This window comes from Cyprinus carpio, chromosome B23, assembly GCF_018340385.1.
Source record: "Cyprinus carpio isolate SPL01 chromosome B23, ASM1834038v1, whole genome shotgun sequence".
NCBI lineage: Eukaryota > Metazoa > Chordata > Actinopteri > Cypriniformes > Cyprinidae > Cyprinus > Cyprinus carpio.
In genome coordinates, this window is record NC_056619.1 from 11,074,775 (window position 1) to 11,099,699 (window position 24,925).

General features: G+C 36.2%; 2 protein-coding genes and 1 long non-coding RNA gene across 11 annotated transcripts; 1 reads left to right on the forward strand and 2 right to left on the reverse strand.

Moving 5' to 3' along the window:
* Window positions 1-2,356: 2,356 nt before the first annotated feature.
* Window positions 2,357-24,925, reverse strand: LOC109080899 (sodium-dependent lysophosphatidylcholine symporter 1-B-like). Its single transcript, XM_042750382.1, has 9 exons — window positions 24,364-24,925; window positions 24,078-24,199; window positions 23,877-23,951; window positions 23,442-23,525; window positions 23,201-23,313; window positions 22,889-23,032; window positions 22,730-22,772; window positions 3,212-3,345; window positions 2,357-2,818 (listed from the first exon to the last, which is right to left on the reverse strand). Exons 1-9 carry the CDS (start codon window positions 24,416-24,418, stop codon window positions 2,776-2,778), a joined length of 813 nt encoding a protein of 270 aa, XP_042606316.1. The 5' UTR covers window positions 24,419-24,925; the 3' UTR covers window positions 2,357-2,775.
* LOC109082055 (sodium-dependent lysophosphatidylcholine symporter 1-like) lies at window positions 3,409-15,355 on the reverse strand. Of its 4 annotated transcripts, none has more exons than XM_042750378.1 (14): window positions 15,295-15,355; window positions 15,016-15,195; window positions 11,775-11,994; window positions 11,445-11,564; window positions 10,388-10,512; window positions 10,065-10,197; window positions 9,636-9,714; window positions 7,000-7,172; window positions 6,790-6,880; window positions 6,029-6,150; window positions 5,791-5,874; window positions 5,338-5,421; window positions 5,013-5,125; window positions 3,412-3,632 (listed from the first exon to the last, which is right to left on the reverse strand). In XM_042750378.1, the coding sequence occupies exons 3-14, from the start codon at window positions 11,853-11,855 to the stop codon at window positions 3,488-3,490; spliced, it is 1,350 nt and encodes a 449-aa protein (XP_042606312.1). In that variant the 5' UTR covers window positions 11,856-11,994; window positions 15,016-15,195; window positions 15,295-15,355; the 3' UTR covers window positions 3,412-3,487. The 4 variants fall into 4 exon arrangements, with proteins under 4 accessions (XP_042606315.1, XP_042606312.1, XP_042606313.1 ...); XM_042750379.1 differs by having other exon boundaries at window positions 15,016-15,148; window positions 15,295-15,342; XM_042750380.1 differs by lacking the exons at window positions 15,016-15,195; window positions 15,295-15,355 and adding an exon at window positions 12,586-12,786.
* On the forward strand, window positions 17,007-19,328 carry LOC122141869. 6 transcript variants are annotated; one of them, XR_006158160.1, is made up of 4 exons: window positions 17,010-17,393; window positions 17,632-17,856; window positions 17,960-18,033; window positions 18,193-19,328. It is a non-coding gene; the product is annotated as an uncharacterized LOC122141869 (long non-coding RNA). The 6 variants fall into 6 exon arrangements; XR_006158156.1 differs by having other exon boundaries at window positions 17,007-17,393; window positions 17,632-18,998; window positions 19,088-19,328; XR_006158159.1 differs by having other exon boundaries at window positions 17,007-17,393; window positions 17,632-18,033.

Here is a 24,925-nt window from a genome sequence, read left to right on the forward strand (position 1 = left end):
TGACTGAACTGGCACTGCTGCCAACTCTCGCAAGATATAAGCACCGCTGCTTCAAAAAACAAGCCCAAAACAAGCCCAATATTGTTTTTATGATTTATTATAATCAATATTATTATCAATTATTTATTACCAATAAATAATCATCACTTGGTTGAGGTTCATCACTTTTTACCTTCTTTTTGAACGTGATTTTTCTCCAATGAGAGGGAGGAGCAAATATTAACTGTAAGCAGACTGAGTTTAAATCAGTGCATATGAGAATAACGAAGTTGCTTGTCAGATTTCCCTAACGAGCAACTAACTATATTTTTTTTAAATAAGCCCCCAAAAAAAAAAAAAAAAAAAAAAAAAAAAACTTTACAAAAAAAAAAAAAAAAAAAAAAAACCCAAATTCGCGTATAATACGCGGACTTGGCAACTCTGCTTGCTGGAGTATAGCACGGATCCACCTCCCACGGACCCACGCCACCTCCACGAACAGCACACAAGTCACCCAAACACATGTTAAACTGCCCACAAGGGGGCGCAATGCACAACAGAAGACCATGCACATGCTCGTATTTACACGTTGCTTTTTATTCATAAACTTTTACTTCATTATCGTCATTACCATTGTGGAAAAAAGTGCTGTTACAAACACTTAGACTAGCTGTGTGTATGCTTTCAGCGTTGTAATACTATCTCCAAGTTTTTAAAATTGCTTACAATTTCTGAAGCTCTTTTCTCTAGCTTACAGTGGCTCTTTTCTCTAAACCAGGGATCTCCAACCCTGCTCCTGGAGAGCTACCGTCCTGCAGACTTCAGATCCAACCCTGCTCCAACACACCTGTCTGTAATTATCAAGTGGCCCTGAACACCTTGATTAGCTGGTTCAGGTGTGTTTGATTGGGGTTGGAGCTGAAATCTGTAGGACGGTAGCTCTCCAGGAGCAGGGTTGGAGACCACTACTCTAAACACTAATACACAAAACATGCACATGACATGCAAAACAGTAACTTACGCATCTCCTGCGAAAGCAAACACTTTCTTCGAAACTATTTTAACTTTCACAAAACAAGGTATTTTTGGATATTAACTGTACACACATACAAAAAGATATAGACATGCCCAAATACACGTGGATATGACAAATATTAAACACTATCTTGTATCTTTTAATTGTTAAGTGTGCACTGGAGCGCAAAGGAGTTTGTCACAGCACACACATGTACATGTATGTACAAAAAGTCACTGTATATACACAATTGTTGAGCTTTACAGTTCTTGAACTGAACTTACTTGAGACAGTCTTGGCTTAGAGCTGCTTCACAACAGTGTAAGCCCTTTATTGGTGACTTGGATGCATTTTCAGTAGCCTATATATTTACAAAGTAAACATTTGCAAACACCTTTGCCTTAATATTAATTCCTGTTACATTTGTGTGTGCTAGAGAATTGTGTGTTGTATTTGCAAAAAGTTTTATAAAATTGAAAACTCAGTCAAAGACCAAGAATTAGTTTATGGTTTTGCAGATTTGGTGTGTGGTTCTGGTTTTTGAAAAAAAAAAAAAAAAAAGTTTGACATTTAAATAGCAGTTTAGTTTTTCGCAAATTAAACACAAGAACAGATAATGTAAATAAATAAAGCATTTTTGCAGACTTGGTCTGATGATTGTGGCTTAGGATGGTGCAGTAGGAGATCTTGGAAAAAATGCTAACTTTAGCCTGATAGCACTGAAAGCGAACTAAGCCACACCCCCTGAACACATATACGCTCATAACCAGAATACCAGAGACAATTGTCTCTGGGAGACAGGAATTGGGAACCGCTGGGCTACATCATGTGTCATTCACCAGTGAAAAAACTTTAAAAGTACTACAATTTCAGGAAGGAAGATTGGGTTGTTGATATTTGTCTGCCATTCTCAATTTGTCTGCACAGTGTGCTTAAACACGCTGATGACGTATCCTGTCTGCGTGTACCGGGGCGCAGAGGTATGATAATACATACATTGACAGGCAGGTAGGAAAGCCTATTAAAACACTTGGACCGAGCGTTTTGATTGGACGAACATTTCTTGGTCCTATGCCTTCCACAATATATATAAATACAGATAAATACATTTAGAACCCTTAACTTGTTTGATGATTGCTATTGGGATGAGAAGAGACTTTAAACCAGCATAATAAATGTTTCTGAAGACAATCACCTACTGCACCTTTAAGTAGTCTACAACCTTTAGGCCCAGTCCACATGGAAACGCATTTAGGTCTATATGCAAAGATTTTGTATCATATTGGTGTTTTGTCCAGATGGCTTCGTGTGGATGTAGCATTAGTGTAACCAATTTTAAAAAACTGTAATATGCAGAAACAGTTATCAGTAAGCCATTTATTCATTGGTTGATAGAAACACTTTTGACACAGCAACATCAGCTTAATATGGGTTTGAGGCAGAATTATCTGTCTGTATATGGTGCAGAAATTACACACTGCACCTTTAAGTGCACTTATATTTTTCAATTCTAGTCCTGAGGGTCCCACAGCAATGCATGTTTTTGATGTCTCTTTTATTCATCTCTTAAGTAGAGATTCAGCTCATTAGCAGAGATCTCTCTGACCTAAAATAAGTGTGTATGATTAGTGAGACTCCTAAATAAGGTTGGGGCCCCCTGGAGCAGGATTAAAAAATATTCACAATGCACGATAAAAAAGTATTTACTCTGATGTGAAAACAGAGCATGTTCATGATCAACAGTTCAGCAGTTACAAAAGTAGTGAAAGCCACTCATTACTTCATAGGCTTAGTTCTTCTTCTCTTTTCAAGCCGGTCTCTGTCCTGTGTACAACAAGATAACACACAGTGATGGAATAGTTAATACAGCTATTGCAACTTGTCAAGCATTTCATGCAAAACAGAAACACAGTGTGATAACATGAAGACATCTCTGAACATAATACACTATACTTTAATTTTCATAGAAGTAAAATGAATTTTAGCCTTTAGTGTATAAGAAGTTGCTTCTGTAATAAAGGAAGTTGTGGTGACAGACCAGAAATAAACAAAAACAAAACAAAAAATAACAGCACACTCTTTTTTTATGTGAGCATTATCTTCTGTCCCATTATCTTTTTTAAATTCTGTAGAATGCATTAATGTCACGTGACTGAGCTGAATAAACACCTTCAGGCCGACTTTCAATCTTCTAAGTAAACAGACAGAAACACATACCCTGCTTTCCTTAATGCCTCTTGGATACTCTGTCGCCGCTCTTCATTGATGGGATAGAAGCAAAAAATGACCAAGCTGATGAGCAGCAGGCAGATTGGCACAGGAGCAAAGAGCACCCGCAGCGAGTATATGACCTCTTTATTTTTACAACAACCACCATTCTATCATCCAAAAAAACTGAAGAGTTAGGGAAGGAGAACATCACAGGAAGCTGTAATGGGATCCAAAAAAAGATGTGGTGCACAGATGTGAAAATCTGATTGGAGGAAGCTCTTACTATAATACCAAAGTAGAGACTCCAACAGACATGCCTCCTCCGAGTTTGTTGAAAAAAACATAGCAGGAGTAGAACAATGGTTCTAGATCCTGGCATGATGGGTTCTTGACTTTAAAGTCATCCACTACATCAGGCAACATTGACCTGAAATAAATAAACAACTTGGTTATACAGTATATTACGGAGCCCCGCACATGACATGACATGCATATGACAATAAATAAACTGTGTGCACGATTTACTAATTAGTTCCCTCAATGTACTAAAACGTGCACATGATTACTATTGCGTTCCATCGAATTACTATTGCATTCCCTCGATTTGTTAAATCGTGCGCACGATTTAGCAAATCGAGGGAACGAATTAGTAAATCATTCACACAATTTATAAATCGAGTGAACGAAATAGTAAATTGAGGGAATGCAATAGTAATCATGTGCACGTTTTAGTACATTGAGGGAACGAATTAGTAAATCTTGTGCACGATTTAACCTACTATTTTTTTCCTGCATGCCATGTGTTGGGCTCCGTAGTATATACATGTCATACATGTGTTATATATATCGCGATTAATCGCATTCAAAACAAAAGTTTTTGTTTACCTAATATATGTGTGTGTACTGTGTATATTTATTATGTATATATAAGACACACACATACAGCATAATATATTAAAATACATACAATTAATAACATTAAAATATTAAAAATAAAATAAATATATAATTATACATAGAATCACCAACCACTTTATTAGGTACACCTGTTAAACTGCTCGTTAATGCAAACATCTAATCAGCCAATCACATGGCAGCAACTCAATGCATTTAGACTTGAAGACATGGTCACAATGATTTGCTGAACCTCAAAGCGAGATCAGAATGGGGAAAAAGGATTATATTGAATGTGGCATTGGTTGTTGGTGCCAGACGGGCTGGTTTATTTCAGAAACTACTGATCTACAGGAATTTTCATTGCATAACCATCTCTAAAGTTTACAGAGAATGGTCCAAATAAAAGAAAACAGTGAGCAGCAGTTCTGTGGTTAAAAATACATTGTTGATGCCAGAAGTCAGAGGAGAATGGCCAGACTGGTTCAAGCTGATAGCAAGGCAACAGTAACTCAAATAACCACTTGTTACAAGGTATGCAGAAGAGCATCTCTGATATGCACATCACATCAAACCTTGACGCCGATGGGCTACAGGACACTCCTGTCAGATAAGAACAGGAAACTGAGGCTACAACCTGCATGAGCTCACTAAAATTGGACAATAGAAGATTAGAAAAAGTTGAAAAAGCCTGGTCTGATGAGTCTCCATTGCGATTGAATTTCAGTATGGTGTCATTCTGAATCGACCAAACATTATAATAATGAACATATCATACAATTAATTCCCATCTGACCTCCATCTGGGTTAGCGTAATGTTTCAGTAATGCATGAGGAAAACATTGGGTGGAGTATGTGTTAGTGGAGTGAGGGCTTTAGCAGTAAAAGAGAGATTACATGAGAGTTAAATTACCAAGGGAGTAGATACAGGGCTGCCAGGCTCGTGCCAGCTACCATGGACATAATAATGAAGATGGGTAAATTATTTTTCACTAGGGATATCACAATTAGAGCTGGGATATAAACCTGTAGAGAAGAAGAGAAAGAGGGATAAAAAAGTGGAAACTATTTCAGTTATATATAGACACATACATACATACATATATATATATAAACTAAAGGCCTGCTGATGGGCTGCATTTAATATTAACTTTACAAACAAATATAAATTGTAGTTGTAATATTTCCTTTCTGTGCAGCCATGAATAATCTTATTAGAAACAAAGAGTGGTGCTCACTGATAGGCCGATGAATATGGTGGTCTTCTTGCCTTTTTTTACCAGTAGTGTCTGCCACATCGGGATGGATATTGTAGCTGATGTTTCACAAGAAAAGATTACTAAAAATATTATTCTACATAATTGAGAGTTAATGGTATACATATTTTACAAGTAATTTGTAACATAAATGTGAGACTGTTCAAAAATGTTTAATATGTTGTGCTTTAATATAATATAATTATACAAATTAAATGAATATATTATAATGTGCTTTGTCATAAAATATAAAAATATAAAATAACAAAAATTAAAAAGTATATTTTAAAATATGTATATATAATTATTTTTTTTAAATACTCAAGGAAAGTGGCTACATAAGGTTATGAAAAGTTATTTTTATAGATCAGATCAGGTAGAAATAGCTCCTTGTAGTACTTCTTACAATACCCTTTGAAATAATGGATACCTCACCAGTAATATAAGAACAAGATGCTGGAAATATGCTCCCATATTCGCTGCGTGAGTACAGAAGAGGGCGAAATTCCCCTGAGCCATCTGAAACAAATATTAAATCCACTGTGTGACTAATGTCAAAACTATCATTCACATACCTGGCCATCTTTCTAGGCAATACAAACATATTCTTTTGGTATTTTGATGTTTAACAACCACCAAAATAAGTGCATAATTTAAACAGAAAATGGCTTACCTGGAAAGCTAGTGAAGCAAACAGGAAGCCAAATACAAGCCACACATATGGAGTGTGTCCCACCACCATCTTCATTCCAGTTAGATAGGAGACATTTATGCGGTCCAGTTTACTCAGAGGAGCTGAAGTGAGAAGCAGACATATGCAAATCATTATATTAATCTAGAAGTCACTGCATTCAGTCAATGGGCGAAATACTCTACATTGCCTGGCACATTCTAATATTTTGTTTTGATTTGACTGCAGTGTGCATTCATCCTGGCATTATTATGAAAGTTTTTTCTACCAAGAGTTGCATTCGTTTTGACAATGGGAGCGCTCCCACTATCTGACCCTGAGGCAAACCACTCTGTAAAGTCTTCCAAAATCCCAAAGATTTTCAATGAGGTTATGGTCATGTAATTCATACATGAAAATGATTCCTTATGCTCACTGAACCCTTCTTTCACACTTTGAGCCCGTTAAATCTGGAACTGACATCCTGGAATCTGGTCATGGAATACATCTTCCGGCATGGTTGTTTATGAAATTAAAAGCAAACATATAACATGCCAAAATCACTGCAATACATATCCAAACATAAATCTTAAGTATTTGCTGTTTAAATTCAAATTAAATGCAAATTCTTTTGGCCAGGCTGTTTATTTATGTATGTATTTCAAAATTACTGATGCACAATTAGCAAAGGCTGAAAGAACACAAGTGGTACACAAAACAACAGATGTTAGCATTTTAACTCATGTTAACTCATTTGGACCTACCCAGCTGCTCCTTCACACCAAGAGCGAGGACGAGGCAGCACAGAAAATACAGCATTCCCAATACTAATGCTCCAGTCAAATATGCTTTTCTCTGTAGAAATTAAATGACAAATCACAATGTATTTTCAGCTAAAACTTGGAATACTTTCCATTTCAAAAGCAATAGCTAAACAAATTCTGCACATTAATAGGATGTTTTCTATGCCTCACTGTATTTTGTAGAGTTACAGATATGTCATCCTGTGATTCAGTCTGGTTCCCAAAAGGGCTTTCCGTGTCGTTCTGTAAACTGCAGATGTATGTCCTCTTGGCATGGTGCACCCCCACTATCTGACCCTGAATGGCAGCTCCCGCCAGTGTAGCGAACACTTCCATGCCCATTCCTGTATCGTGAGAGACAACAAAGCCTTGACATTTCTTTTTTGTATAGGAAACAGATCTCAGTTAGAAATAATATTAGAAATAATAATAAAAAAAGGATGTTTATTTTTTTTATTATTTTATTTTTATTTTTTTGCTGATGATGATAAGTTTATCATCATGGATAACAGATACCTATTGTTCTCTGGTGAGCGTGATTTCACCAAGTACAACATGTTCCTGGATCAACATCCTTGTTGATCCTGGAAAAACATTCCATTCAACCAATCAGAATTGAGATATAACTGTTCAGGAAATATCTGTTTTAGGCTTAAAATCAGGGTTAGGTGCTTCTACACCCTCGTTAATCAGCTGTCATTTCCCACTGATTTTAGGAATAAATTATTGGTACTGTCTGTAAAACCTTCAAATATCCTATCAATTCAACATTTTTCAAAAATATCAAACAACAATTAACACAGCCAACTTTACAATCTCTTTGTAACTTTTTTCAAACCTTTCAAACAAGACTTTGTCCAGCCAACATTCAAAGTTTTATTTTTTTATTTGTTTTGGCTTTTTTTGTTGTTGTTCTTCTTCTTCTTTAAAAAAAAAAAATTGGGGGGCCAAATACAGGTCCTTCTCAAAAAATTAGCATATTGTGATAAAAGTTCATTATTTTCTATAATGTAATGATAAAAATTAAACTTTCATATATTTTAGATTCATTGCACACCAACTGAAATATTTCAGGTCTTTTATTGTTTTAATACTGATGATCTCAAAAAATTAGCATATCATGAAAAGGTTCTCTAAACGAGCTATTAACCTAATCATCTGAATCAACTAATTAACTCTAAACACCTGCAAAAGATTCCTGAGGCTTTTAAAAACTCCCAGCCTGGTTTATTACTCAAAACCGCAATCATGGGTAAGACTGCCGACCTGACTGCTGTCCAGAAGGCCATCATTGACACCCTCAAGCGACAGGGTAAGACACAGAAAGAAATTTCTGAACGAATAGGCTGTTCCCAGAGTGCTGTATCAAGGCACCTCAGTGGGAAGTCTGTGGGAAGGAAAAAGTGTGGCAAAAAACGCTGCACAACGAGAAGAGGTGACCGGACCCTGAGGAAGATTGTGGAGAAGGACCGATTCCAGACCTTGGGGGACCTGCGGAAGCAGTGGACTGAGTCTGGAGTAGAAACATCCAGAGCCACCGTGCACAGGCGTGTGCTTTTGAACCAGAAACAGCGGCAGAAGCGCCTGACCTGGGCTACAGAGAAGCAGCACTGGACTGTTGCTCAGTGGTCCAAAGTACTTTTTTTTTCGGATGAAAGCAAATTTTGCATGTCATTCGGAAATCAAGGTGCCAGAGTCTGGAGGAAGACTGGGGAGAAGGAAATGCCAAAATGCCTGAAGTCCAGTGTCAAGTACCCACAGTCAGTGATGGTCTGGGGTGCCATGTCAGCTGCTGGTGTTGGTCCACTGTGTTTTATCAAGGGCAGGGTCAATGCAGCTAGCTATGAGGAGATTTTGGAGCACTTCATGCTTCCATCTGCTGAAAAGCTTTATGGAGATGAAGATTTCGTTTTTTTTCAGCACGACCTGGCACCTGCTCACTGTGCCAAAACCACTGGGAAATGGTTTTACTGACCATGGTATTACTGTGCTCAATTGGCCTGCCAACTCTCCTGACCTGAACCCCATAGAGAATCTGTGGGATATTGTGAAGAGAAAGTTGAGAGACGCAAGACCCAACACTCTGGATGAGCTTAAGGCCGCTATCGAAGCATCCTGGGCCTCCATAACACCTCAGCAGTGCCACAGGCTGATTGCCTCCATGCCACGCCGCATTGAAGCAGTCATTTCTGCAAAAGGATTCCCGACCAAGTATTGAGTGCATAACTGAACATAATTATTTGAAGGTTGACTTTTTTTTTGTATTAAAAACACTTTTCTTTTATTGGTCGGATGAAATATGCTAATTTTTTTGAGATAGGAATTTTGGGTTTTTCATGAGCTGTATGCCAAAATCATCAGATCTAAAATATAAAAAAGACCTGAAATATTTCAGTTGGTGCTGCAATGAATCTAAAATATATGAAAGTTTAATTTTTATCATTACATTATGGAAAATAATGAACTTTTTCACAATATGCTAATTTTTTGAGAAGGACCTGTACAGATCAGACAATCAAACTCAGGTTAGGATAGATGATGAATAGATAGATGATATTTTACACTTTTAATTGCAATCTTGCATCAGTGTGTATGGCTGGAATTTTTGCATTATTTCCTTTCAGTTGTCCTTTTTGAAACCAGCATGTATTTTCGTAAGCTGTTTCATCAAACTCTAACTTACAGTATCAGTGGATATTCAAGACTGCTGACTTTGCAAACATAAAAACATAAAATCCAAGAACACACGATGCATGGCAATTCTTTCACCTAATCATCTATTTTTGCTTGCGGCTATATTTTCTTACTGTAACCAGTGGCTGAATCACGATCCTTCTGATTCCCCCCCAGAAACATGTTTAGGGAAGAATATGGCACATGGTAGCACTGAACAAGATAGAGACAGGGAAAATTGCTTTAGAGTCAGTTATGAATCATATAACCTTTTATATAAGCAAACAGCTGTCTGAAAACTACAGTGGTGAGTACTATATTTAATTTTGGAAAAAAGTTTGCTATGACCATGAGTTGGGCATCATAGTGACATTGTATATTTGTTTATGCTGAATGTGCATTCTAATGTATTACTGAATATTCTGTTAAAAAAAAAAAAAATTTAATTTCAACATCCCCCTATGCAGGAAATGTTCTTAACAGCTGAACATCTTTTCTTCGTATTCTAAATCTGTCAAACAGCAGTTAACACAGTGGACAGATAATGGTAAAAGTAGCCTTACACTCATGAAGGTGTCAAACAGAGAGCACCATGTGAAGTACCAGCCGAAACTGAAGCCAGAGGACATGGTGTCCTGTGGGGTATACCAGAGCATAACGTATGATAGGACCCCAAGTGGCATTGAGAACACAATCCTACATAAAGAGCGAAGTTGAGCACAGAGCAGACATGTGACACACAATTTTGCGGATTCTGCATTTTTTAAAAGAATCCATTTGAGTACAGTATATTATATGAGCTGCAGCCTCTGGTCAAACTGTGAAATATCTAAAACAGAGTTGAGGAAGTGCTTTTCACCCAGTCTGACTTAACCAGTACACTCACCAAGGAATAAGTTTGCCAATTCTAGTCCGGCCACTCTTGCTCACGGCATATCCAATCAGAGGATCCGTAATAGCATCCCAAGCTCGACCGAGAAAAAGAATGATGGAAGCAGAGAAAGCTCCCATCTATAACAGACATATGGACAGAGGAAAATTCATCTTAAAAAATAACTGTGCCCCATCTTTGTTACAGAACTTCTTTTGTAATATGAAAATGCAGTTACATACAAAATAATGAAGCTGTTAAAAGTACACAATGTATTAACTTTCTTTCACAGGACCTTTCACATGTTCATTTCACTTCCTGCGCTAACAGTTCAGCTAAACACTGTTGAATGTGGCATGCAAACATGCAAATTCAGGAAGAGTTAAGAGTATAAATATAATAATATAATGTAGTTTAAATGCTCAGCTGTTCTAAGTTTTTAGAAACAGCTCTCAAACAGCCCACAATAAAAGTGAATGCACAGGGTTTGATGCTACAACCTTCATTTACCAGCCCCATCGAAATAACCAATGCAAGCAAATAAGACCAGGAGAAAAACGTATCAGGATATTATAAAAATGTTTTATTGTCTTATTTTTTTGTGTAAACTATCATATTCCTGGTTATATTTCAATGGAAGGTGAAGCTCAGTTAAGTGATGGCACAGCAGAATGCATTATATTAAGTTCCTAAGTGATCACAGAATACACATACACACGACACATTTACACAGTTAAAAAGCATTTTTATAACACTAATATAACTAATATTACCATTGTGCAGAGTGATTTCCTGGATCACTATCAAAATTAATTGGTATGGTAGTGTTAAAAAAACAAAAGTTTTTTTCCCTAATATATACTTTCTTTAAAACTTATGGTCAATGTATGTAACACAGTCTCTTTGCTCATACAGATTAAACATATTTTATGCATTGGGTATATCTTTAATGTGATATCAAGTGGGTGCAAGGCTGGTGTGAAACTTTAAATAAAGTATTTTAGAGGTTCTTATCTATATGGTCACCGCTGATAGTTGCTAAAGATCACCGCTTTTGTCCTTTCAAACTTACCTTCACAACATCCAGTAAAAAGATTTGCATGAAAAAGCCCTTGGCATTTGCAGTCATTTGATAAGGCATTCCTCCGATCGCATAGCACAGTTTTCTGGATAAAGGGATGCCTGGTATTTTCTGCACAAGATCAATACGTAAGCATCAAATTCTCATGTGAACGATTTTGTGAATGATGCTACATTTCAACGTTAAAACGAGAAATAAAGCATGAGTCTATTCATGCTAACTGTTTTAAATTTGCAACATCTTTTAGAGTTTCCTCTCTATGCTGAAATTTACATCATCAAAACCTGCGGTTTATAAAGATTTCTCTATAAAATGTCATACCGGTTGATTGTCGTCATTTTCCGTGGCACAGATGTTGTCGTCTGTTTGTTTGTCCAGTACACTGCTACTATTGTTGGCCATCGTTCAGTTATCATAGAGTTGCCAGTTGTAGTTTTCTACTGCCTCTTATACTTGTAGCAAAGTGGGCGTGGCTGTTCCTCTGCGTTGGTCCGAAAGCATTTGAGGATACCCAGAACCCAGAACAATTTTCGTAATAGGCCTATTAGTAAAACAAATGTATTATTTTTCTCTCTAGTAAATAATTGTAGTGAATAATTGTTCGACTAATAATGGAAAGCCGAAAGACCAGTCAAACAAATGTAGGCTATTCACTTCCAGTGTTTTTTTTTTGTTTTTTGTTTTTATGTTAGTTTCAAACACCTAATTCTAAATTCTTTAAACTTAGAGAATCTCTACATGGCGGCCATTCTGTTCCAAAGTCTGTTGAATTCCAACTCAGACACACGTCATTAACGATCTACTGATAAGGTGATTAACTCAATCAAATCTTATTTAATGAGGAAAATATATATATATATATATATATATATATATATATATATATATATATATATATATATATATATATATATATATATATATAAAATATAAAAAACACTGCTGTGGTCATCACTACTGATCATGCCAAAAGAGCTTATTTTTTACAGCTAAGTGCGTGTTTGACTCAGGAAACCAGTCTCAGGAAATCCTCATTTTAGAATGACTTACACATATCATATTAGTTTTCTTTATTAGTCATCAAATCTAGGCAGTCTCTACTGTTATCGGAGTGTAGGCTACTACTTCATACCATCGTCGAGGCTCCTTAATTCAGGCACATAGCCTACTTTCCATATGACGAAGTTCGAAGTTTATTGTGAGGACGCAGCAAAACGTAGCGGTCTGATCCACGATACCAGAACCTGGATTCCCACACTATCTTAAAAGTCTACAAGCGAAGCCGAGCTGAGCTGACAACAATCAGTCGATTGTTAAAGCAGAAGATGGTACGTGTCTCATGCTTTCAAGTAGCCTACAAAATCTTTCCAACAAGGGCGCAAGTCGCTACAGTGTCATCTAGCAGCGGCACTTAGGTTATTCTAAAACGCCTAAGAGAAAAACGCTTAACGTGGCTTAACCAGTTATGTAAAAGTTATGTAAATGTTAGAAAAAAACGTTCCTGACATAATATTTCTGGGACAGTCTTATAATGTTTTCATAGTTGAAAATGTTTTTCATAGTACAAAATGTTTTTAATTTTAAAACTTTGCCAATTTACTAATGTGTTGTTCAAAACACTAAGTTCTGGTGTCTCTTTACAATAAGGTATCATTTAGTAAATGTTGAATTAACATTAAATAACAATGAGCAATACATGTGTTAGGCTACAATTTGCATTAATCTTTGATACTGTTGATCTGTGATACAACAACTGTTCTTTGTTAGTTCATATTAGCTCTGATCCATTAAATAATGTCAGCGGGCACAAGGTTTGTTCTTAACAATGTATTAGTATATGTTGAAATTAACTAGGTTAATATTTTAACTACAGTTAACTAAGGTTGATGTTAAGTATTTGTAATGTAAGTTCATGTTGGGTACGTAACTAATGTTAACAAATGAAACCTTATTGTAAAGTGTCACCTGAGTGTTTATTGTTTATAAGTGTTAAATTTTAGTTAAATTTAGTTAAGTATAAATAAATGCATGGGTAATTTCGCTAAATGTTATGTTTTATATATACTTTCTGTATAACTTGTGCTTTTTTCCTTCTTTTTTGCTGTAATTGCATAGTTTTGTAAATAAATTGTTGTGTAAATAAATTTTTCTCATGCCAATTTAATCAAATGAGTTATTTTAAAATGCATTTATCATATGAGATGAGTTAGGGTTAGGGTTAGGGGCAAGTAAACATTTTGGCTGCGTATCAATTTTAAATGAAAAATAAGTGAACAGTAAAGAAGATATTAAAAATGAAGCCGGGTCATGTCCAACGTGCTGTGCGCTTCAGTGTCGGGACGATTCTGGCTCGGATGTGGCAGTGTCGGTTTTCAAGATGATAGAATGGAATGTTTCTATAACGTTCACATAAACCAAGAAAAAACGTTCCTAATACATAAAAAATGCTAATTTTAAACATTTAAAGAACATTCAGTAATTCAGTAACGTTTTCAAAATGGTAGGATGGAATGTTCCTGTAACGTTCGCAGAGACCCCACAAAAAATGTTCTTAATACATTAAAAAAACTTGCAGTTTTCAACGTGTACAAAACATTCTGAAAAACGTTTTCATAACTTAAATGAAATGTTAGTAAAACGTTCTGACAACTCATTTTTGTTAGCTGGGAAGTAGGTTATTTGCCATCTCCAATATACTTTTGTACGTTTTAAATATCCTGTGCATAAGCGCTTAATCGTTTATATCATGAGGTTTTGTCCAAGTGTATTCAACAATAAGAAAAACTAAGCGCCCATATAGCAACAATAAACGTTATATAACCTGTAAAAGTTTATGAAAGCGTATAATGCAATGCACTTGCCTCAGTTGCTGCCGTTCTATTGACAGACAAAACAGATCTCCTCATTCGCCGGCAAAAACCTTGTTAACTCTAGTTGAGCTTGTTTTTCATATAATTATAACAGCAACCATCATATAAAAAAAGTGTGCCATACTACTGGAAAAACCAGCATGACCAGCTCAAGCTGTGTTTTGGAACATGGTGGCTGGTTAGACCACTTTTCAACAACAGATTAATTTTTTTCAGTATGAATAATCAGTAATCATTAACCTGCATTTTCACTATCAATTGCACATTACACAATGATTACAATGAACAGAATAAAAGTCAGAAACATCTAGTAGGGACCAGTTATTTTGTTTGCTAGTAGCATCTCATAAACCTGCATTTTCACTATTTTGGTAAATGGTTACTGTTTTTATACTGATCCTTCAATGACACTGGTGGTGTCTTTTTCAATTGTAGTGCGGTGAAATCAGCATTAGAATGGACTGACTGAGCAAATGACGTATCGCAAATTCTGCAAGAAACACAAATTTGTGACAAGAGCTGTTCGTTCAGCCCAGTGACAGAAAAGTGTCTAGACTATATAATAACCAATTCTAGATTATCAAACGAGAACGTATACAACAGTTATACATATCACCACTTTTGGTCAATCATTGTTCCAAGAAAAAACATTTAACATTTACATAATTCTCTAAAGTTCACACAACACTTACCTTTGAGTGCTCTAAATTTGTGAGGTGTCAGAGGGGGCTTAGGATCAGATTTTGTGGTGGGTCAGCTTTTTCCTTCCAGGCTATGGTTGGCCAGTGTGCTTGTTCCCCAAGATGTTGTTGGATTCAAACTCTCCTACATTACAACAGTATCTTCAGTCCTGCTACTGTGGACACGCTTTCCTGCAGAGTTTAGTTACAACCCTATTCAAACACACCTAAACCAGCAAATCATCTTTGTGCTTCAGGATTACTTGGAAAATGGAATAAAATACAGGCCACCTGTGCTGAAGCAGGTTGAAAATAAAATTCACAGGACAGTGGGTCTCCAGGAGTAGGATTGAAGACCTAGACAACAGTTTATTTCAAAATTCAGAGTAATATCTTTGTTTCTTTTATGTACAGAAGTGTATAATATTAAACAACACTTTTATACGATGTCATTTTATATAATTTATCGATTTTGATATTGTTAGGAAAATTATATTCTGATGTTTGTGTACATTATTTCCCCAAAAATCCCAATTTCATAAATTTCATGAATCTTACGATGTATATTTTGCTTTTTCCAAATATGATGTTTAATGGCAGGTTTCATTGTGACAACTTACCACATATTGTGAGAAAATGTCTCACTTTGGTATGTTCAGTTAATATTGTATGTTCAGTAGTTTTTGTAGGCTTGTAGGATAAATGCCAAAATAAAAAATACTTAAACCAACCTAGAGAAATACACTGGATTAAGAAGTAACAAGTAGCCCCAGCCTCTCCTATATATACTATTTAATAAAATAAATATGTACCTCATGGTTTTCTGAAATTTGTTCAGAGTTGTGATAGGTAAAAACAGCAGAACTGTGCTCTGTGGGAAAGGGTGTAAAGTTAGGGACTTGGAGTCCTTATAACAATTTTTACAGATTAAACACCCACCAGCTCGACCAAGCTGGTCCACCATCTACAACCAGCTTTGACCACCTAATAACCAGTTTAAACCATCTTAAACCAGTTACCATCTTAAGATGGTATTAGCTGGATTTTCCAGTAGGGATGGAATTGTTTTATTTATCAACACCCCCTTCACCCCTGAACACAAAAGAAGATATTTTGAAGAATGTGGGTAACCAAACAGTAGGTCCACATTGACTTTGACAGTAGGAAAAAATACTATGGAAGTCACTGGGGTCCCAGCAGCTGACTGGTTACCCACATTCTTCAAAATAACTTTTATGTTCAACAGACGAAATAAACGAATTCAGGTTTAAAACAACTCGAGTAAATGATGGTATAAAAGTTAAACTTTATGACAGAATTAAAAAACAGATGACAGAATTTTCATTTTTGGTGAACTATTCTTTTAATGTTAATTAAACAAAAAAACAGAAGAAAAAAATCACCCACTGTTCTTAACTGATGAACTTATCAGTAATTTGCTTTAAAAAAGTATAATTGATGTATATAGTGTATATAGTGTTTTATTTTAATATTTGTTTGTTCAGTTTCTTGAATGTTACTGCTAAATACTATACCTGAAAAAATAAATAAAGTTTGTTTTATTTGTATATTATGTGTATTTGTAATGTATATCTTTGTTCTTATTTTCTGATAACAAATATAAAATAATGGCAAAGATTTATATCTTTGCTCACTTTGGTATAAATGTCTGCCATTCTTCTTAATTTTATATATCTTGTTAAGGTGTAAGTGGTGTTATGTTTCTGCACTCTTCCATTTTTAGCAAATTAAGAAAACTTTTTTTAAAAAAATTTGTGATGGTTTGTATTTTTTGTGCTCTGTATGGAACATCGGTGCCTGTTTCAGTGATGAACTCCATCACTCCATATTGTTTTCAAGTAAACAACATAACGTTAATCAACTTACCCAAACAACTCACCATAAAAAAGATCAACCAAAAAGCTCAAACTGCACACATCGACCAACAAAAACGAGCTCTTCTTATTCAGCATATAACGTAAATAATATCACGTTAAGCATTCTCCCCCATTGAAGTCCATTATAAGGAAACAGCTTAAAGTGGACGCATCGACGAACTGAGAACATTGTCATTTTGTTCAGTTTAATTTTGTAATAAGCATGAAAGTAAAGACAGGTACAGGTTTCTCCTGTCTCAGCTCATTATCTCTAATGATCACGCCCTCGCTCGCTAGTCATATGATAATGATCTACGCGAGCCATGCGAACAACGCCCCCAAACAATGGGACAACAACGCGTTCATTGTCAAGTTTATCGATTTGTCTGCACTTTTAGATTATAACACGTTAAGCTGTTTCCTTATAATGGACTTCTATGGGGAAGAACTCTTAACGTGATATAACGTGATTTTTAGTGTGTTTGTTCAAGCAATTATTCATTCTTTTATATGGTAAGTTTTATATTTAGTAAACTTGCATATCGTAGGCTATATATGCCGATATGGCTAGAGTGGAGTGCAATTCACCCATAAGTAAAAACATCTTTTAATTCATCCATACATGTTCCAAACCACACCTTTCTTCATGGGACACAAACTGCTATACTTGTTTGAATTAGGACGTTACTCTAAACTTTCTTGGGGGAAGTACATCTCTGCATCTGTCCTCTCATCATTCTTCCTCTGTCAGTGGTCAGGTCTGCAGGCAGATGTTCTTACAGCTGTGGCTGAGGAGATCCTCCTGAATCTGCCTGCTCTGCTTGTGGTGTGTAATGAGTGGAAGGAGCTGGTGGACAGTGCTGCACACTGGAGAGAGAGGATCCAGCCACATAATACATCCAGACCACCAGGGAACTGGCTCCTGTTTTCTAAACTAAGAATTGACGCAACTTGTTCAAGAATCCCAGAGCAGAAGGTAGGTGAGCCACATAATTAAGCTTACACAGCCATGATAAGTGAGTACATACTGTGTAAACAAGTGAACTAATGCATCAACCAGTGTTCTTATGAACTTCAAGGCTGGAATATTATACAGAATGGAGATAATTGCTGGGCTGCACATGAAAACAGACGTAAATTTCTGGATAACAAGGTCACCAAATGTTTTGTGCCATCTTATGTGTACACTTGATATTTTAGATCCTTCAGGAAGGTTTTGAGCCCATTTCATTTCAGTCGATATTACAGTATGAAAATAAATTAATCATCAAGCCAATCCACATATGAATCACCCATAAACCTTGTTCCTCAGGTTGCGTTTGAAGCAACAGCTGATCGATTTGAAGAAAGAAGGCTACAGCGCTGCTTTCATGGATCAACTGCAACCTCAAATAAAAAAATCAGAGCATTCACTCAAACTCTCATTTCGTGCTGCAGTACCCTTTTTTATTTTTATTTTTTTTTTGTGAATGACCTGTCCACCTGGGTCACATGCACCTTGTGCTCACTCTGTTATATATTCATATTTAAATATTACATTTATGCTATGGGAGATTGTTGTTCATTTTACTGGACAAATCTGCAAATATGGTATGTGATTTTATGCACAAGACAGAAATTGAATGTCATTAAGAACACAGTAGCCTAATCAGTGTTAGCTACAAATCATGTTCTCACATGAAAATACATTCACCCCATGCTGTAATTACTGTAATTATGAGATTCCAACTTGTAAAACATCCTTGTAGAACTCATAATTACAATTTGTAAACTGGGAATTTCTGAGAGCCACAATTACTGTACAAATGACCTGACTGCCACAAATTCTTTTAGGCACTATATGTTGATAGTTTTGCCATACACATAATTCAGAGTCTGAGTACATGACCAGCTCTGAATGGCATATTGTCATCTTAAAAGTACAGTAATTACATGAGGTGAACGTGGAAACAATTTGACGTCTCTGCTGGTGCAGGTATACTGTACACTTTGATTGTGGAAGTGAGTATCAGATCAGTGTAAAGTTGCTTGATCAGAAGAAAAACCCCATCAGTTTCTTTCAGCCTGAGAAAGTTTTTTCCCAACAGTGGAACAATGAGAGGTGGTGTCAACTGTCAAGTGAGTAGAACAATACTGACAGTCCAGTTATTCCTCTGTAATCAAACTAATAGTCAAAGCTTAACTGTCTCTGTTCTGCTTTATTTCAGATGTCACATGTCTTTAAGGATTATGGACCTGGGGTTCGGTTTATCCATTTCACTTGCGGAGGGAAGGAGAGATTAGTCATGTATATTATATTTTATATTATTCAAGGTTTTTAATGTCACATGATGATATTGTGAAACAGTATTTTTCATTTGCTATAATAAGACTTTGTGCTGGTCAGTGGAAGTCTGAGCATTGAAATGTACACAACTAAGATTATTCAATAAACCATTTATTTATTTATGTCCAGCTTCTGCTCGTCTCTGGATTTCTCAGTCTTGATTATACCAGACAAAACATTGGTTTGGTGTATCAGACAAGATTTGCTGTTAACAGGTTTTGGGTATCAGACAAAGCTCTGCTGACTGGGTTTTTGATAAAAGACCAAACAGATCCTGCATCTGGGGTCAGATCTAAAATTATTAATGTGGAGAATTGTTCTAGCATTTTTGGCATGCAAGATGTCATCAAAATCTAAAGGCGGGCGTACACGGTGCGATTTTTGCTGTCGTACGAGTTCGCATGCGATTGCACAGAATGATCACTGTATGACATCAAAGTACCGCGAGAGCGATTCGAATGCATTGGATCCGTGTGCTCTCTTATCGCTCTCGCGGTACTTTGATGTCATACAGTAATCATTCTGTGCAGCGCTGCTCCAAGTTGAATGCGCCTCTCAACTTCGTGGGATTGCTTCGGAAATTGGCAGGTCGTAAAATCGTGTCGTATACCACCTCGTCCGTACGATTTTTAGATAAACTCACTCGTGACGTGCGCGTGGACATACGATCTTCCGACCATCCGAATTCGCACCGTGTACGCCCGCCTTAAGATGCCTTACTGTTATTTATTCTATAGGATATGGTGATGATAAGCCAAAATTGTTGAGGTAAAACTATCTGTTCTCGTAATCAACATGTTGAATGCAGGAGAAATGGACAGGAATTAAGCTCTGAGCAACTTGAGCATAGGTCCAGATATACAAAGTTTCTCATAAAAGAGAAATGTATATAAAAAAAAAGAATTGGTGTTGCTTTGAAGGACTTTGAAATCAGATCAGATCTGCTTAGTTCTTGGTTCTGGCCCAGCCATAACGTAATACAGAAATGGATTGTTTTCCTGCTGGAAAATCCATTTTAAGACTGATGTGTTTTTAAGCATGGTAGCTTGCTGGTCTAAGATGGTAGAGCACCAGTGAACCAGCTAGATGATAAAACCACTTTATTTTTGATAAAAAATAGTTAAGTAAGCATCTAGGGGACATAGTTAGATGCCTTAAATGGACACATTTGTTAAATACAGTATGATTGGGTAAAAATTAAAGCATCCGGATTTGATTAGGGTATAAATACTGAGTAAACTCTTTTTGTCACAACTGAAAGACAATCCTCCTGAATCTGCCTGCTCATCAGGTGGTGCGAGTCTGTAGTCTGGTGTGTCAGGAATGGAAGGAGCTGGTGGACAGTGTTGCACACTGGAGAGAGCGCTGTCTGAGAAAGGAGATCCAGTCATGTGATGCTTCCAGACCCCTAGACAACTGGTGTCTGTTTTACTTTATAACTAAGAAAGGGAGGAACTTGCTCAAGAATCCCAGAGCAAAATTACACAAACACACAGCATGAAAACAGGAAAACACAGGCAGTTACTGGTTTAAGACCGCAGATTTTTACCTCTCTTGCATCCTCTAGCCTCCAGCTTATTGTGAAATATCTGTTACATAACATGCTCTCAACACTCACTTTATCTGAAGTCTTGTAATGTGGGTGACTATAGTCACAAATATCCACATCCCACACCCCTTCCATGAACAACATATGAAGTCACCCAACAGAAATACCAGTTCAGCAAAAAAATGAAAATTCTGCGACCTTTAACTCACAGTCATGTTGTTCCAAAACTGTATGACCTTCTTTGAAACAGAGACAAATGTATTTTGGCATGAAATGGATACAGACTGATGTGTTTTTTAAGCATGTAGCTTGCTGGTCTAAGATGGTAGAGCACCAGTGAACCAGCTAGATGATAAAACCACTTTATTTTTTGATAAAAATTACTTAATTGTAACATCTAGGGGACTAGTTAGATGCCTTAAATGGACACATTTTGTTAAATACAGTATGATGGGTAAAAATTAAAGTATCCGGATTTGAATTGGGGGATAAAACTGAGTAAACTCTTTTTGTCACAACTGAAAGACAATCCTCCTGAATCTGCCTGCTCATCAGGTGGTGCGAGTCTGTAGTCTGGTGTGTCAGGAATGGAAGGAGCTGGTGGACAGTGTTGCACACTGGAGAGAGCGCTGTCTGAGAAAGGAGATCCAGTCATGTGATGCTTCCAGACCCCTAGACAACTGGTGTCTGTTTTTACGTTATAACTAAGAAAGGGAGGAACTTGCTCAAGAATCCCAGAGCAAAATTACACAAACACACAGCATGAAAACAGGAAAACACAGGCAGTTACTGGTTTAAGACCGCAGATTTTTACCTCTCTTGCATCCTCTAGCCTCCAGCGTATTGTGAAATATCTGTTCACATAACATGCTCTCAACACTCACTTTATCTGAAGTCTTGTAATGTGGGTGACTATAGTCACAAATATCCACATCCCACACCCCTTCCATGAACAACATATGAAGTCACCCAACAGAAATACCAGTTCAGCAAAAAATGAAAATTCTGCGACCTTTAACTCACAGTCATGTTGTTCCAAAACTGTATGACTTTCTTTCTTCTTTGAAACAGAGACAAATGTATTTTGGCATGAAATGGATACAGAATGATAATCAAAATGTAGATGGAGTCCATCAACACCCCAAAGCTTGAGTGTAATTATTACCACTTCATCTGTCAACATTTTATTCCTTAATGTTGCAGTTTTAATGCTGTTTCATGTCAGATGATCGTGTTAGATTACATGTGTTAGTATCTGTTGTTTCTTTTTCTTCTTCACTGACAATTCTGTACAGAAGATGTGTACTAGTGCCCTCTACCGTATAGCAATGAAAACATGGATTCTAGGAGCACAAGTATAGCTCAAATATATTTAGACTTCTTGTAAGTATAAATCAAGTATACTTAAATGTCATTTTAAGTATATTTCTGAGGAGTACATAAAGCCCATTTCTGAGAAGTACATAAAACGTAAACTAAAACCATACTTTTAGTATACTAATAGCACACTTGTATAAACTTCTTTTTCGTAAGGGTAGTGATTACTTCATAGGCTCAGTTCTTCTTCTCCTTTCCTGCTGGTCTTTGTACTGTATAAAACAGGCACAGTTAATACAGTTTTGCAACTTGTGAGAACATGAAGACATATTACGCAGTGCTAAAAATAAATGTAAAGACTTAAAATGAACCTTGGCCTTTTGTGAGTGTGGAAGAAGTTACTTTTGCACTTTGATAAGAAATATATGTAGAAAGAATTAATGTGTGTCATACAGTACATGACTCCTCAACTCAGCCAGTTATTCTCAGAAAATAAATTCCTCAAGCTAATACAAATACATACCCTGCCTCCCTTAATGCATCCTGGATTTTCCTCTGTCGCTCTTCATTGATGGAATAAAAGCAAAAAATCATCAAGCTGATGAGCAGCAGGCAGATTGGCACAGGAGCAAACAGCACCCACAGTGAAAATATGACCTCTGGATTGTGTTTACAAGCACCAGGCTTGTATCCTACAAAACTGAAGAGTTAGGGAAGGAGAACATCACAGGAATCAACCACAGAAGCTGTGGGTTTAAGGGGGTCCAAAAAGATGTGGTGCACAGATGTGAAAATCTGATTGTAGGAAGCTCTTACTATAATACTAATGTAGAGACTCCAACAGACATGCCTCCTCCGAATTTGCTGAAGAAACCATAGCAGGAGTAGAACAATGGTTCTAGATCCTGGCATGATGGGTTCTTGACTTTAAAGTCATCCACTACATCTGGCAACATTGACCTGAAATAAATAAACAACCTGGTAATATACAGTAGTTTGACAAAGTTAATATGGCCATATATATCCATATATGATTATGATAATAAGAGATATGATAATAATTGTGTGGAGTATGTGTTGGTGAAGTGAGGAATTTAACAAGGAGATATTTTAAAAGGGTTACATTACCAAGGGAGTAGAAAGAAGGCTGCCAGACTCGTGCCAGCTAACATGGACATCATAATGAAGGCAGGTAAGCTACTTTTCACTAGGGATATCACAATTAGGGCTGGGATATAAAACTGCAGAAACGAGGAGAAAGATGAATGAAAAAGTGCAAACAAATATAGAACAGGTGTAATTGTTATAGCAATACAATTTCATTTTTGTGCAGTCATTAAACAATCAATAACAAGGAGCGGTGTTTTACTGATAGGCCGATGAATATGGTGTTCTTCTTGCCTATTGTGACTAACACTGTTTGCCACACTGGGATGGATATTGTGGCTGCTGTCTGTACAAGAGCAGAAAGAACACCATGAAAAACATACAATGCTACATAAAAAAAAATGAATAGCTCTCTGACTATTGTATAATTTTAGAAGTAATTTTTAAGACAAAGGTAAGACAATTCAAAAACATTTCAATATTGTGATTTAATGTAAATGTTATAATTTATTTTGTATGATTTAATTTGCTTCATTTTGTAACATTTAAAGTATAGAAAAATAAATATTATTTAAAGAATATTATTTATTATTAACAAATGAACTTGACTTTCTTTTTTTCTTTTCTTTACATAGCTCACTGCTGTATTTCATATAATAATAATAAGAAGAATCATTTGAAATGATAAATACTTTACCAATAATATGAGAACAAGATGCTGGAAATATGCTCCCATTTTTGTTGCGTGAGTGCAGAAGAGGGCAAAATTTCCCTGAGCCAACTGAAACAAATATTCTTATCATCTAGACTTCTGTCATTCTTAATAAAATCCATTTGTAGTCTCTAAAACTGTATGGCTATCAAATAATTCATTATTATAAACAGAAAAATGGCTTACCTGGAAGGCTAATGAAGCAAATAGGAAGCCAAATACAAGCCGCACATATGGAGTATGGCCCACAATCATCTTTATAGCAGTTAGATAGGGGACATTTATGCGGTCCAGTTTACTCAGAGGGGCTGAAGTGAGAAGTAGACATATGCGAATCATTATATTAGTCAGTCATTTGGTCAAGAAAATTATAGCTATATTTACGTACTATTAGTGAAGGCTTAAAGAACATATGGTAAACACAACATCAGAGATTTATCTGAAATTTTAACGTTAACTCATCTGGACCTACCCAACTGCTCCTTCACTCCAAGAAAAAGCACGAGGCAGCACAGGAAGTACAGCATTCCTAAAACTAGTGCACTAGTCAAATAGGCTCTTCTCTGTAGAAATTAATAGACAAATGACATTACTGTTCAAGTGTTTGGGATAAGAAAGATTTTTTTTAAATTAATACTTTTATTTAGCAAGGATGCATTAAACTGATCAAAAGTGAGAATAGAGACATCTTAAATAGAGACATCTTTATTACAAGAATATTGCACTTCAAATAAATAATTTTTACTGAAAAGAGGTGCTCTGCCATCCAAAGAGGAGGTGCAACCAAAAATCAAAAATAAATGTGACGTTTCAGCTTTTATCAGACAGGTCTGGATACTGGCTGAAGCGTCACATGTATTTTAACAAATAAAGCTGGATTTTTCAAGCGTGAGTGCTGCACCTTTTCTACTTCATATAAAGAACCCTGAAAAAATATATCACTTTTTTTCACAAAAATATACGGAGCCACATGACATGCAAGAAAAAATAAATAAATTGTGCGCACGATTTACTAATTCGTTCCCTCAATGTAC

Excerpts from the sequence above, each read along its gene's own strand:
- LOC109082055 (XM_042750378.1), bottom strand. The coding sequence starts at position 11,855 with ATGGCCAACAATAGTAGCAGTGTACTGGACAAACAAACAGACGACAAC. Across the intron at positions 11,565-11,774 it reads AAAATGACGACAATCAACCG|AAAATACCAGGCATCCCTTT; the intron begins GTATGACATTTT and ends GATCTTGTGCAG. Across the intron at positions 3,633-5,012 it reads GCCCTGTATCTACTCCCTTG|GTCAATGTTGCCTGATGTAG; the intron begins GTAATTTAACTC and ends TATTTATTTCAG.
- LOC109080899 (XM_042750382.1), bottom strand. The coding sequence starts at position 24,418 with ATGCTGTACTTCCTGTGCTGCCTCGTGCTTTTTCTTGGAGTGAAGGAG. Across the intron at positions 23,526-23,876 it reads ATCTTGTTCTCATATTATTG|ACAGCAGCCACAATATCCAT; the intron begins GTAAAGTATTTA and ends GCTCTTGTACAG. Across the intron at positions 22,773-22,888 it reads GTCTCTACATTAGTATTATA|TTTTGTAGGATACAAGCCTG; the intron begins GTAAGAGCTTCC and ends CTAACTCTTCAG.